Source organism: Dipodomys merriami, unplaced genomic scaffold, assembly GCF_024711535.1.
Source record: "Dipodomys merriami isolate MVZ:Mamm:240054 unplaced genomic scaffold, mDipMer1.0.p SCAF_21, whole genome shotgun sequence".
Classification (NCBI taxonomy): Eukaryota; Metazoa; Chordata; class Mammalia; order Rodentia; family Heteromyidae; genus Dipodomys; species Dipodomys merriami.
In genome coordinates this window covers 24152374-24168011 of record NW_027203493.1, presented here as the reverse complement: position 1 = coordinate 24168011, position 15638 = coordinate 24152374, and the positions used below count along the sequence as shown (strand labels likewise).

General features: G+C 36.9%; 1 protein-coding gene across 2 annotated transcripts in view; it reads left to right on the top strand.

The window, feature by feature from the left end:
• Nucleotides 1-1961: 1961 nt before the first annotated feature.
• Luzp2 (leucine zipper protein 2) overlaps nt 1962-15638 on the top strand; it is a 360889-nt gene continuing 347212 nt past the window's right edge. The window contains exon 1 of one of the 2 annotated variants that reach the window (XM_070032711.1): nt 1962-2604. In XM_070032711.1, the coding sequence (XP_069888812.1) occupies nt 2543-2604 (62 nt within the window). In that variant the 5' untranslated portion in view covers nt 1962-2542. The remainder of the gene's footprint in view (nt 2605-15638) is intronic. The other variant, XM_070032712.1, reaches the window with a different exon arrangement.

The following is a 15638-nucleotide window of genomic DNA, read 5'->3' as shown; positions in this document are numbered from 1 at the left end:
TGAGGCAAACTTACCAAGCCCAGCAATCCTTCTGGTTCACTCTAGACATCCAATACAAAGATACCTTTTAGGTGTGAAAAGTAGGGGCTCAACAAAGTTCTGAGATACCGTTGAGAAAGTTCACGCTAATACTTCTCTTTTTTAGTTGACACTCTAAACTATCATTGATTATTGTTTTATTTTGTATGGCTATTAAGAAGTCATTATATTTAGGTTGGAAGCCATCTTTTTCTTACAAAAATATAAAACTATTTTTTCTTAAGAAAGCATGTATTTGAAAGTAATTCAGGTGGAATCTGAATGGAATGATTTTGACAATGTGACTGCAAAAGAGAAAAAAATAGTAGCATAATTGCCATGATAGGTTTTAATGCTCATGGAATAAAAATAATAAAAGTAAAGCTGTTATGGAAACAGAAATGTGTTCTGTAAATGAACTTTGCCTCATACATATACACATTATTGTATTTTATTTTGCTTCTATGATGGAGCACTTGTATTTCGTCATTGGATATGCAGCTCAACTTGTCACCTTTGAAAGTTAATAGGAAATTGGATGTGAGAAAACTCTGGCAGTTACAAACCAAAGTACTGATTTTTCCTTGGAAAATCAGTTCTGGGCTGGGAGGGTGGCATTTTTCTTTGTAAATGACAAGCCATCTACAAGTGAGTTGATTTGTATATGTCTAGTTATATCTGGTGTGGACTCTGGTATTGCCTAAAGGGCTGACACTCACTCATTGCAGACATTATTACCCGTTGATTTTAATGCACTGGGATTTTAAAGCAGATATCTTTTTAAGAATGTTTTTAATAGTAACCTATTAAGAACAAAAATAAAAGTGTAATTAGATTAATTCTGTGCATTTTCATCCTCCTTAAAATCAAAGTTGATAACAAGTGCATTCATTTCCTACCGGTAATAACTTCAAAATGAGATTAAAGGGGACATTGTATGTAAACTTGATCTGGCTTGCTCCGCGGGGAAATATGGAATATGAACTGGTCTTTCTGAGTAGGAATTTCTGAACAGCTGGTTGGCTTTTTTCCCCTCTGGGTTTTTGGTGCATCTTTCCCTTTACATAGAGCCAACTTTATGTCTGTCTTGGACAGGTGCGTGATCCAGGTGTGGTATTCAAGGCAACGTTGGCTTTCTTAGAACTTAGCAATGCTAGTTATTGGTTGAGACACACTCATTTCAATTTTGTCAACCCTCACATCTATGACGATGATAATACTGTTTCTATTTTGCAATGAGGGAATATATGAGTAAGGTGTGAAGAATCGATAGATAATATATAATTATCACGGAAATTATATTAGAACGTGCATGTGCATGCGCACCACACAGAAACACACAAGTTGCAAAAACAAAAAAATCCTAGCCCTTGAATATCTGTTTGGATAGAGTGGTCCTTATTTTTTGGTATTTTGTATTTAGATTTGTGCTCTTTCATCTCTCGAACTGAATGTTTTAAGCTTAGCTTACTGTCTGGTGCCTGTTATAAAATATTTGGAAAAATACAGAAAACTCCGAGACACACTCTGCTTTCTTATACCACCGTTCTGAGTTAATTCCTGTTAACATGTTGGGAGTCTCCCCCCCTCCCATAGTTTCTGACGAGTGTCATTACAAGGAAAATAACTCCTTCAGGTGAGTGAACTTGAGCCCCCAGCTCCAGCCTCAATGCCAACAGCGAGTAGGAAACCAGATCGCTTGGTATGAGAAGAAGACCTGGAAATCTCTAAAACCCAGGACCCATTAGACTTCTTCATCGTCCCAGACCTCTCTCTCCCTCTCTCTGTCTCTCTCCCTTTGTGGTCCGCATTTATCGGTTACAGAGCTCGCGGTGGCATTGTGCGTTCAGGGTCCAATTCCGAGACGCTGCTGGAGTGCTGCCCTGCTCCCCATCCGCAGCACGCAAGTCATTGAACATTTCTAATTAGAACCATATTTTAAACACGTTCTCCCGAGAGACGTCCCTCCAAGCACGGCTTCCTCCAGCGACAGACACCTGCCGAAGATGCTCGGGGTCTGATGTCTCACTCTTTGCCAAGCAAACCCGTTGGATATCGGTGAATGAGATGCCTTCTGGCCCCCGCCCCTCTTCCCCCCATCCTTGGGTAAGAGCTGAATGTAAGGATCGGTTCCGGCTTGGGGCTAAGCAGAGTGACCCGGAGCGCCACGCGGTGACCAGCGCGCGCGCACGGGGCGACCTTTGGCCACCCCTCCCTCTGCGCACCGCCTCCAGCGCGGGTGACAAGGCGCCCTCTGCGCCCGAGAGCCAGCGCTGAACAATCCCGGGGCAGGGCTTGCCTCGCCGGTGACATCACTCTCCAAGAGACTCCCCGCTTCTACTTAGTTCCTGCCTTCCTGAAGCCTCCGAACCTTTGTAGGTCTCCGCGGGTCCGTCGGCGGCGGGCCGCTGTGGAGGGCACTCGTCCCTTGCTGGTGACAGAACCCGGCACCGAGGAGCAACGGGACCCTAAAGAAGCAAGGAAGCCAGGCAGCGAGGGAAGGAGGACCCCGGCAGGAGACAACATGAAATTCAGCCCAGCTCACTACTTGCTGCCTCTCCTGCCAGCGCTTGTCCTCAGCACCAGGTGAGTCCAGGAAGCGCGAGTGACCTGAGCGCAGGGGCGCAGCCAATGCGACGTGTGTCCTACTGCGGGTCACTGAGGAGAACCCAAGGCAGAGCGCTTTGCATCTCCCGCTCAGCCCAAGTAAGGCGTTAGCTGCATGCATGTCTGGGCTCTAGCAGCTATCCCAGCCCCTTTGGAGAAAGTCTCAGTACGGCAACAAGGAGGGAGCCCCAAGAGCTTCCCAACAGAAGAAAAAAAAATAAGTCATTAAAAATATCTTCTGCCGTACTAGCCATGATCAGAAAACATGCAGTGATAGAATAAAATAAAGAAAGAGGAAGTGGGGAGATAGAGCAGGGTCACCAGGCACGGTCATTAGGTGCTTCGTTTTCATAGTTGGGGAGCTGCCTCAATGGGTCTGATGTTTCATGCTCCCGTAAGCAGAGACCGCAGGGGAGAATGGAAGACACTAAATGTTGTACAAAAGTTCCTGTCCTCCTGAATTAGTCTGTTTTGACATGTTGGGGTAGGCTTCATGACAGTTGTTTTCTTGTAAACAAGTCTAATTAAAGAATGAGAGGGGGGGTGTGAATAAAAGTTTGAAGACATTCTTGGAAAGCTGATGTGGAGACCCTAGTCCAGAACAATTCAGTACTGTACTTCATCATTGGCTAGAGATGAGACTTTAAGCCCTAGCACAGAGACGCTATTTTTAGTGGAAATTTAAAATGCAGTGACTGAGACTGAGAGTAGTTTTGTGACTCTCTACTGTTAATGGAGTCCAAAGTTGGTGTTGGGTTGGCTTTTTTTTTTCTTTTCTTTCATTAGAACAGCACAAGGGTGGCCTGTTTCATTGCCCTGGATGGATTTTTTTTCCTTCCTGCATGCCCCCAGTATTATACTGGCAGCAGCCTCTTTGCCTTGGCTACTGTGAAGTAAAATAAGCCACACAGGGTGAGGATTCTTTCAAATCTGCATGAATAGAAACACTATCTGATTGTGCATTTGGGTAAAAAGGAAAGGAGGGCCAGGGAATTGTAACAAGTTCTGAAATGGCACGTTATCTGTTGAAAATCTAGAGAATAAAATTATTGGTTTTATTTTCCAGTCTATACTTCTTCCAGGCCTGTGCAATATAACTTTCCTTTTTGTACAGACACTATTTTATCTAACCCAATAATTTTTGAATTTTAGTTCTTTTGCTGGCATACAAAGCTCAGAAAAATACCTCAGAATTAATCAAATTTTGAGTTTTACTTCATCTAAGGGATACTTCTTACTCCAGTTCATAAAATGCACATGGTGTTGAAGAGAACCATTCTGCATTTCAGTGTTATCCTAACTCACTCCAAATACAGAGCTTGTTTTAATCTTCATGGTTAGCTCTAAGCAGACTAAGGAAAAACTACACATCTCAGTATTCTAGTGATTGCCACCAGCAATAGTATGTTCTTCTTTAATAATTATATATATAGTCTGATACAAAAAGAAAATTTCTTAAGTTTGTATACTTATGTAGAAGTCTGTCAATCTATGGCTAAACTAGTAAATATTTGAGCAATGGAAACCCAGGCAACAGTCATTTTTAAGAGTGAAATTCTCCAGAGTTCTGAAAGAACACTTGCCTTTCAAAGATGCAATAATTTAAGGGCTAAGAAGCTCTACAGTCTCCATCTTCCAAAGTTTCAATATTAATTATGTAACATGGGGGTAATGGGCTGTCAGCTCTCTCTTTCATGAGAGTGTTAATTTCTATGAGATAAATGTCTTTAATAAAAATATGAACACAATTATTATGAAAATTGAAACATTCATCTCCAGGTTTATGGAGATATAAAACTTCTGTAAATTAATTGTAGATGAAAACTGAGACAGGTCTTAATATTGCAGAGAAAGAACATGTTGGGCTTAAAAAATGAAAATTTTATAATTAAGGACACATTATTAGGATTTTATTCTGTACAAATTTATTCTACTGGATATCCAGATTAGGTTGTGAGAGATGAGGTAATCATCACTAAGAACAAACTTGAAAACTAAATGTGGTTCTATCAAGATATCACTTTATAAGAAGAGAATATGCTTTAAAGAACTCTAACCAAAGGCCATTTTCTGGGCACTATTTCACAGTTCCTACAAGCATATGTTGAATGTGCAGGTTAGAACCCAATGTGAACAGCTCTGTGAGAACAGTTGCCTTAGTAAGGATGAGCCTCTAAGTCCTGCTGACAAAAACTGTGTAGCTCAGCCATGGCCACCTGTGACAGGGCATTTTTCTAGCCAAAGACTTCTGTTAACTTTGTTTCCTAGTCAGTGGTCCCTTATATGGACACATAACACTTCACATGTGTAAGGCAGCATTGAGGGCATTCATAGAGGGTGATAATTGCTTGCTTTCCCCATAGCTTTTGGATGATGTCACTTTTTTCTTTTCTTTCTCTTCCTTCCTTCCTTCCTTCCTTCCTTTCTTTCTTTCCTTCCTTCTTTCTTTCTTTCTTTCATTTTTTTCTGACAACTTTTTCTTAAAGATGGGGAAAGTAGAGCTTGTAAAGTAGACCCTTGATGCAAAAGCATATTTTTTCTATTATTTCTTTCTGTAAATATAGCTCTTAAATACTTTGACATTTGCTTCCAAATAGCCCTAAAGTTTCTCTGTATTAGACACAAGATCACTGATATAAATGCTGAGAAAGCTAGTCATTTATAAGGAGATAAGTAGTCACTCTGTATTTATATTCTTTCTACAGTGATGACATTGCTAAGATAATCCTGTCTTCAAGTTGTAATTTACTAACTATGCTCCTCTTCCTCCTCACTTTTTCTGCAGCAACTTTTTTGGTATGTTTTTTATTGTAAAAATGCTGTACAGAGGAATTACACTTACATGATGAGCAAGGTAATGAGTACATTTCCTATTGAGCATTCTGCAGCAACTTTTGAGTCAGAAGCATACACACACATACACACACACATGTACACACACACACACAATTCCATAACTTTGTCAGAGTAAATATATCATTGTCTCCCACCATCAGAGTCATTTGATTTTTCCTGAAAGATAAATGTTCACATTCAACATCAACCAAGCATTTTCCACTATTTTCTGGTAAGCCCCATAGTGTCAAAAAGAACTGTTTAATTTCTTAGCATATTTTCCCTCTTGTTTAGAGAGTATATATACATTCAAAAAATCAGGTTAATGGTTTGAATAATGTAGCTAATACAAAGACCCATTTAACCTGTGCACAAATAAATGTTGTAAAAGAAAGCAAACATATATGTTGATTGAATAGCTTCAGAACAGAATAACTGTACTTTTTAAAATAGCTTTATTCTGTAGAAGTATTAAATTGCTATTCCAAGCCAGCCAGTAATTCTATTCAGAGAATAGTGTAGGTTTTAAAAGGAATGGTAGGGTGAAAGACTCTTTAGAGGTTCTTGGTGAAAAGAGATTCATGGAGTGCTGGAGAAGGCTTGTGCTTTAGTCGGCTGAACCTCTGTTCCTTTGTGCTATGGTTAGACTCCTGATGTCTTTGGATTGCTAAATTTTAAATGACTTAATAGGGAGAAAGATATATCAGGGGAGGAGAGGTCTACTGATTTCTGGTAGTTATCTGTCAAGCAAGCACTTTGAGCAGATGGTAGGTTGTAATCCTCCCAATAGGCTACACCTACGAGGTCTCTCTTGGGTCCTCTGATCAGCAGTCATAACACATGTTTACTTTAGGATTTATTTTTAGATGATACTATGAATTAATGATGCCTCAGGCTATTTGTTGTGTGCCCTTTTCTAACCTCTGAATCATACTGATGTGTAGGATAAAGAAAACGACAAGAAAGAGCAAACATCAGGTCAGTACACACACAACATATTCTAAAGGAAATGTGGCCAACTTAAGAGAGTTGAAAGAACTTGATGGAAAACCAGTCTGACTTCAAGTTTACTGAAATACTTCCAGTAATTTGGAAGTTTTCTTCTAAGTTCAACACATCACATACCAACTAGTCTGAAATATGGAATCTTTAGTCTAACACCATCTACTATATTACTTTATTTATGATAAGAAATCTACCATTCTGTGTGCATGACTAAGATAAATACCTGTCACAAGAAAATATGGTAAAGAAATTTTATTGACTTCTAAATCTTCAATTCTGAACATATGTGGCTATTTCCAATACTAGCCTGTAAAATTACTTGAATGAGTATTAGCTTTGTGGATTAAACTTTCCTAGTGTCAATAATAAGGACATCTAAGACAATATATACCAATTGTGCAATTGTCTGAAACCAAATTCCCTGTAATTGAAAGCTCCCAACCAGAGAGCCTGAAACCAATGAAGATTGTGAAATTATCTATCTATCTATCTATCTATCTATCTATCTATCTATCTATCTATCTATCTATCTATCTATCTATTTATCTATCTCCATCTGAGTTTTGTAACATTGTGCATAAGTACCTATTTTTTAATGATTTGGTGGTTATTTGTTAAAATCACGTTGAAATGGGACTAAATGATTAAATCTGATTGAACAGTGTTACAAATTGTTTCCTTCTCTGGAAAAATTACAGGTAGAAGCTATTGAACACACACACACACACACACACACACACACACACACACACACACACACACTTTGGATTTATCTGTGATGGTTTCAGTCTACATAATGAGTTTCTGTCAGGTGTTGTGTGAGACATCAAGACAATAAAATAGAAAACTTGTAATTACATGGCCCCAGAACCAGCACACAAATAACTGTAAAAGACAAAGTTGAATAGCTACAATAGTTTTATACAAAGCTTCAACTTTGAATCCAGAGAGAATAAATAATGCCTATAAAAGCATCAGAGGTAACGTCTACTTTCCAAGTCAATGAACCAAATAAATGTTGCCATCAATTCCAATACTAAGAAACTTTCCCTACGTTCCTCACATAGGAACTAGTACTGCTCAGAAAAGCTACCTGCAATAGATGTTATGGTGACTGAATGAGTTAATTTATGTGAAGTATTTAGCTATATTCTCTTCAGAAAACAGTAAGCACTCAGCAGGGTGTTAACCTATTCAGCTATTACCACCCTGCTATTACCATTTCTTCTTTAATTGATTTTGACAAAGAAAAATAAAGAAAATCTTGAATGTAATTCAACTGAATGACACAAGAAACACTTATCTCAAAAAAAGAGAAGAAGCAGGAGTTTCAGTGAGGATTCTTTAGTAGCTCAGCTACTTAATAGTGTTCAGTCCTATAGTGTCTAGATGGTTTGATGAACAGCATGAAAATTAGAGTCATTTAGTTTAATCTCATAAACTGATTTAGCACAAACGTATATATTTAGTTACTTCTGTTCCTCTTTAAAATGTAATTGCATTTACCCTGTATAACTCATAATATCTAATCAAAGCTATGAACACAGGTATCAGTGAATAAATAAAAATAAGATGTTTTCTAGCTATATAAGTAGAATAGATTTAAATATTTCTTTGAAATTTGTTCTATGTGCTCACTGGTTTCATGATCCATTAGCAATCTCTAAAGGTACAAACCTTTAGAAAAATTAAAGGAAGAAAATATATTGAGATTTTTTTCTAACATGGAAAAGAATGAGATGTATTCATATAGAAAATGTTAAACTATATTCCTTACAAATTGTTCTATGAAAGGGAACTCATACTAAGACAGTTTTCAAATAGCTTTAGAAGTGATCTAGTTTCAATTAGTTTGCACATTGTCATGACCTCTTCAGCTATGCCTTGAAAAGCAGACTATTACATGAAGAAATGTATCTTTTGTTCACCATAGGCTTCTGAGTGTGTGAATCGGTATTAGTGACCCTCTGAACAGTATAGGGATGGTCATTCAAAGGAAGTAAAACATACTGACCCTGTTGAACATTCGTCAGAGAAAGAGAACATGCTTACTAAATTTTTAAGAACTTTGTTCATGAACATAAAAGGACAGAGTATTAAAATGACAGTATTCTGCTTATTCACAATCTGAAGGTCAAACAAGCAATCAGTGATCTCTGAGCGTGCCTTTGTAAACACTGGGAGATGCCATTAGACCATAGGCGGTGATTGCTGTGCAATTATGTCTGACTTATTTACAATTGGCTTTTGTGTGCTATAATTCCTTCAAGTGTACTTTAAAGGGTCTACTATTGGAAAACCTGCTGTAAAACATGGTTAGAAGTGAGATAATTGATGTCCTGGAATACTTGAGACTTATCTATGGCCACAGAGGAAAAACAAAACTAAAACCCAGAGCTCTTCATCTTTGATACCATGCTTTTCTATGACTTTTCTTCCATTGTGCATATAACATATCCAGACCCATTCTAGATATAAAGTATAAACTTGTTTTAAAACAAAATCTCTGTTCACATGTGATCATGATAGAACAGCAGGCTATCGACAAAGGGGAATACAACAATAAAGAGGCTGGCCATTTCTCACCGTGTTTTGGTTGAAGAGTGGGCTGATCTAAAAATGTATTCTAGATCATTGTTAATATCCAAATGAAGGATCTTCCCCTTATATCAAAAGGGAACACAATTTATTTCTCAACACACACTCCTAAACAAGTTCCTTTTGACCTCAGATCTCCTGTAAACTGACATCTTTGGTTCTGAGACATAATCGATACAACCATTTCACCTGTATGTAACTCCTCTACACTTGATCATATACTCCTCTTGTGTGAAATCAGTGTGAAACGGAATGGTGTTGCCATAGGCAGATGGTGACTAGCCTGGCAAACTGAGATCTGCAACATACTCACATCCAGCAATAACGTAAGATGACATTAATTTTGTTTGGTTCACATTTTTCTACACTTTCATCATAGCATATTCATTGTTTATATTTCTATGTCATTTTGGAGTTCAGTGGTATTTTATCTCACCCCTACCTTCATATGTCCTAACATTTTTGCCTTTGTATATGTGTTTTTTTTTTTATTTTTTATTTTTTCTAATCAAGTTGACTTAAAGTTCTTATCTAGAACCTGGAAAAGTGATAATGACTGGAGAAAATGCCTTTAAGTGATGTTGATGTTGTAATAGGTCACAAAAAACTATATCATGTGGTCCCTCAATAAATAGCTAAGATAGTTTTGCTATTACTTTACATAGATTAAAATCTAGTGAAAATGTATTGGATAACACTAAGAAATATGTAATTTAAATTATTAAAAATAAAAAAGGAATTATCCTGGGCACTGGTGGCTCATACCTATAATCCTAGTTACTCAGGAGGTTGAGATCTGAGGATCATAGTTCAAAGTCAACCCAGACAGGAACGTCCATAGACTCTTATCTCCAATTAACCACCAGAAAACTGGAAGTGGCACTGTAGTTCAAGAGGTAGAGTGCTAGCCTTGAGCTGAAGAGCTCAGGGACAGCACCCAGGCCCAGAGTTCAAGCCCCACCACCAAAAAAGAAAAAAGAGAAATTGGATGTTTGGTGGAATGTTACAAGTGTTAGAGTTGCTTTTGAGTAAGCACAAAGCTCTGAGTTCAAAGTCCAATACTACCAAAAAAAACCCATAATGTAGACTGGTATATTTTAAAATTATAGAATTATGGCTTAATTCATTTTATTATTCTGTGTAGCAGAAAAGAGTATTGAAAACTTTCTCTGATGACATTAAGTCCTAACCAGTATGGCAGGAAGCATTTTAGAGAGTACCGAAGAAGAAAATGTGATATTGCAAATTCTAACCTTGTTGATAATAAGCGAGTAAAGGTTACGGACATTTACTCCATCATCTCCTTGTTCTTTGCCTTTTTTCCCTCTTATTTAAAGACAAAGGAGCTGAAAGTATGCAGTGACTTGGTGCCCTTTCATGTAGTCACTGCAGATGAACCAAGATAGTAATTAGTAAGGGTTAATGCAAACTCATTTTATATCCTCTGCTGAGAGCATAACTTCCCTTGGCTTCCTTCTCTTAAGAAGATTATGACAATTTCTCATTTCCTGCCTTTCAGACTCTGATTTGGAGTTGCAGGTTAATAGTCTGGAGGATGGAGGAGGAGAATGGAGGTTACTTGAGATATTTACCCTTTTACATGTGGTTAAAATCTAAAATTATAAAACCAAGCTAAAATGTAGGATTACATGACCTTAATATTATTGCCACATTTATGATAACAGGCTTTCTCTCCTAAGTTTTTCAAGAGGGTTAATAGGATAGAGCAATATAAAGCAAGTCAAGCTCAGATAATCACAACTCAATATACTGCCCTGTTATTTGAGCAAAATTATCAGACACATCTTACCTACTGAAGTGTACCTGCATTTCACAGCTCTCTTTAATGTCTCTCATCTCTCACTAATGTGGGTCAACAAGTCAAATTTGTTGGATATGATAATTTGAGATCGTATTTACCTTTCCTTATTAATTAGGGACAAAAAAATGGAACCAGAATTTTCCCTTCCATTATATGAACCTAATTGGAGGTCAGTTTTCTACCATCCAACCCTATCCTACTTTGGAACACCGATTTAAATGTTTGTAATATCCTCAAAGGAAGAAAAAGAAAATAATGTTACTTGGTCCATTGTGGGTCTGAAACTCCAAATTTTATTGGGAAAACGTTCTAAAATTAAAGATAGTTATCAAAAGTTTATTTTCATAGTGTCTCATTAGCGCTTCTATAGAGGTACATTGTTGACTCACAAATGTCAAAATGAAAGGTTACATCTTAAAATAGAATGGCTTAAGCATTCTAAGTCACTGAATGCCTGAATTTTTCCTATTGAGTAGTTCCAACATGGGATGGGCTTGAATTCTACTAAGTGGTTCAGGAGAGGAGTGGAATGGCAGAGGTAAATGAAGAGCCTTGCCCCATGGAGATATTTGAAGACTGTGCATAGAAAGAGATGTTGGTAGCAGTATCCTTTCTTCCAAAAAACAAAAACAAAAACAAAACAAAAAACTCTTTTCCCCTCATGCTTGCCTTCATTCTTTGCCTATCTTTGCAGTTAACTAAAGTCTTTAAGATTAGGCAGGACAGAGGGTAGGAATGACATAAGAAAATGCATGAAAAATTAAAGTGACATTTTGGCAAAAAACAGACTAGGTTGAAGAAGCTCTGTGTTGTTGAGAGCATTTAGAATTTCTTTTCAGATGCCACAGGGAGAAATGTGAGGTCATTCAACAAGAAAACTCACACAAAAAATGGGGAGGGCATTTCCCATTTTTTTAACACTTTAGGAAGACATTGGAATATATCAAATCCTTCCAGTTTTTTCTGCATATGTCTTTATTTCAGTTGGTGGTTTCTTACAGATTCAGTGGACATTTTTACGGAATAAAGACATTTCTGTAAATATGATAACAGCATTCTGTCACTTAATCCTTGTATCTTAAGAACACACTATTTTAAGACCTGTTTTTATCACCAGGGAGACCTTAGTTTAAAATATATTAAATGGCTAATTTATTCTCCCCAGCTAGAAAGTGATCAGCAATCTAGAGCACCCTAGCTGGGGCCCGGTGTCTTGCTTAATGATTGAAGTTTCTTCTTTACTAAACTCCTTGCTTTGCCACCATAAAATAAAGACAAAAAAAGAAATGAAGAAAGTGATCAAAATTCAATTTAAGGCTAACTTTCTAAGAGTGGCTTTATGAATGAAAATTGAGTGCCACTTATAGAATTAGGTCTCTGCGCAAAACCACTCAGAAAACACAGTTACACACAAGAATGCTGAAACCAAACCATGTTCGCAAAATCTACATGGTTTCATGGAACAAGATCTACAACATTAAAATACTATTAAATCAGCCATAAAAATCCAGCCTTTTATTTGATGGCCTACCAAACCGGAGCTAGTATTATAAATCCGTTTTTTTCTATGCAAATTTATGCTTCCTCTAAAAAATTGAAGCGTCCTAAGATAGATGTTTCTCAAAATTCCTCATCATATCAGAATGAGAATATCCTGAGTACTTCTTAAAAGATAAATTTTTTTCTACTTGCCCCAGACATATACTAGTAACTACAAATAAGGGAAACCATGGGACCTATGTTTCTTTAGGCTTGGCTTACTTCACACTTAATATATTTTTTTCCAAATCTTTCCATTTCTTAACAAATGGGGTGGTGTCATTCTTTCTGATGTAGCATAGAATTCCATATATATATATATATATATATATATATATATATATATATATCACATTATCTTGATCCATTCATCTACTGAAGGGCATCAGGGTTGGTTCCATATCTTAGCTATGGTAAATAATGCTGCAATAAACATAGTTGTGCTTGTCAAAAGCTATGTACATATGACCAGATAAGATGAAGTTAAGCAAAATGAACCCCAAGATAGGGACATAAGGGATTTTTCTTTCTTTCTATTGTTTCTAACGTAGTTATAAGGTACCATGTAATCTTTTTGTTGCTCTATATGTTCCTCTCCCATGCTATAACCCCTGTTTTCACTATATTTGATGTCGGTATAATTTGGGAAGGGGAAGGGAAAAAACAAAATGTTTTAATAGGGTTACAGGTTGACGCGTTGTAACAATGAGATGTACAAGACACTATGTGGAAAAATGAACTTTACAATTTAGGGGCGGGGGACAGGAGGTTGGAGGGAGGGAATGGGGGGGGAGTATAGTTGTGGAGGTGGGAGGGAAGGAATGGTAGGGGGAAAACAAAGGAGGAGGCAACAATGCTTGATAAAAAATGTACTCATTACCTTGCTCTTGTAACTGTAACCCTTCTGTATAGTATTTTCACAATAAAAAAGTATTAAAAAATAGATTCTTGTTCCTGCACTAGTCTACACTAGTATGGTTAGTTTCTCTGAGGTAAAACCAATTATTTTTTTCTCTTAATGTGGAATATGGTGCTTTCTATAGATATATGAAAACTACTGACTCAGAATTTGAGAACTACAGCATTTGAAACAAGCTGTCCTCCTTGGCATTGACTCAGTATATGAATCTTTTCTGAAGTCAAGTAGAAAGAATTTGGTGATGTTTTGGCCAAATTCTCATCTATTTTGAAGATGCAGTTAATAGGCAAGTTTCTGATATTGTACCACAGTGTGTTTTTTCAATCAAGTTATGTGAAAATTTGTTTTCTGTATCAAGGACTTTTTTAGCAAAGGACAGGGGAAATATTCAAATAAGTTCAGTAATTTCAGGGGAAAATTCAAATAAATTAAATAATTTCACATTATTTTACATGAATTCATCAAGAGAATATTCTGCTTACAGAATGTATGACTGGGAGATGAAATCGTTTAGTTACACTGAAAAGAATGGAATCTTGACTCTATCTCATCCCTAGCTTTTGTCACTCCAATTTAATAAGAGGAAATAAAAAAGCCAATATGTGGAAAGGGTGCCATATAAATGAGATTTTATTTCTACTGGAAGTAGAAAAATCAGAATTTATAGACAAAGTAGGTGTACTAAATAAAAGTTTTGACTTCTCACTTAGTGCCAGTTGGTTTTTCCATGGTGTAGGAACTACTTATTTTACAGAAGATTTTTCTAAACTTACTTGATAAGGCAACTCTGGTTTTCATATTTCTCTATGGTTCTTCCACTCTGCCATACCAGTCATATATCTCATGGAGGATAAAATAATCAAGAAATAAATTGATAATAAATAGTAGCAATTATGTAATAGCTGACTTCAACCGGGTTAATCTTCAATAATAAACTTGGGAGGTTGTTGCTGATATGGCCATCACTCTTAGATGTAGAAACTAGACTCCACAGGGCTGAGATTACTTGTCCAAAGTCAGTCCATACTGCTGCCAACATAAATTCAACCCTCTATGGGACAGGCACCCATACTTTTAACGTACTACAGCATCTCCTAGTGTGCAAAGCCATGCATTGCACTGATTTAAATTTGTGTTGCCTTACCTTGGGTTTTGGTTTTGTATGCATATTGTTTTTCAAGTAAATAAGTAGCTAAAACTATCTATAGATATGGATGTAAGGAAAACAAATTGTAACTTTTTTTTAGACATCTTCACAGACATCAGATAACAGAAAGTGTCTCTTAAATTTAAGTTTTCCTTAAAGCTTGAACAAAATATTGGTCTTCTTTTATTCCGAAAAAATAATAATATATTGTCTTCATGTGGGCAATTATCTTCATGTGGGGGGTGTTTCACAAAAAATTCCATTGAACAGTACTTTACTGCCTAGTTCCAGATGTCTTCCTAATATTAGACAAGAGACTTAGGAACATTGTGCAGAAATCAGGCTGACCTTTGTTCAAACTGCAGCTCAGTACCTTCTGCCTTTGTGATTGTGCAAACCTGTTTCAGTGGCTGAGAATCAAATTTTAATTTCAAAAATAATTTATGGCGGTAGCTAAAGCCTATTATGTTTATTCTTTCTCTGCGTTATGGTTGTATTATGAATTTTTCTGGGGTTACTTGGTTTAATGCTTTTCAGTATCTAATACAGATCCTTACTTTATAAATGAAGATGTTAAGAATTAGAGAAGTTAATAAATTTAAGGTCACAGAATTCATAGAGGATGGAACTAGAATTTGAAACCATGATTTAATAGGCATGAGCCTCAAGGTTTGAATCCTGACACAGTAAATGTTAGCACTAAAATTTGTGGTGTCAAGATTTCAGGAAATAGCTAGGGCAAAACAGAGCTAGAGGGAGGAGACTTGTCTGTGTCATACACTGTCAGGAGTGTGTAAACTGAATTAGGGTGTTGTGCAGGTAGCTTATAGATCTGTTTGCATATTAGCCCTTGGGCTACCTCTTATGTTAGTAGTATCAAATTTTGTTTTACAGATGTGAAAAGCAACTCACCACTTCAATCCATATGTTTTGAGAATCTTAAAACTTAATAATAAATAAATAGCAACCATAGAAGCCAGATTTCCCTTAGGAAATTTATCTAACTGGAGCCGACCTTCTGTTGTTAGTCAGAAGATGTCACTATCAAAAAGAGTCATGTTGGGCTGGGAAGGTGGCTCAGTGGTAGAGCGCTTGCCTTGCAATGCATGAGGCCCTGGGTTCGATTCCTCAGCACCACATAAGCAAAA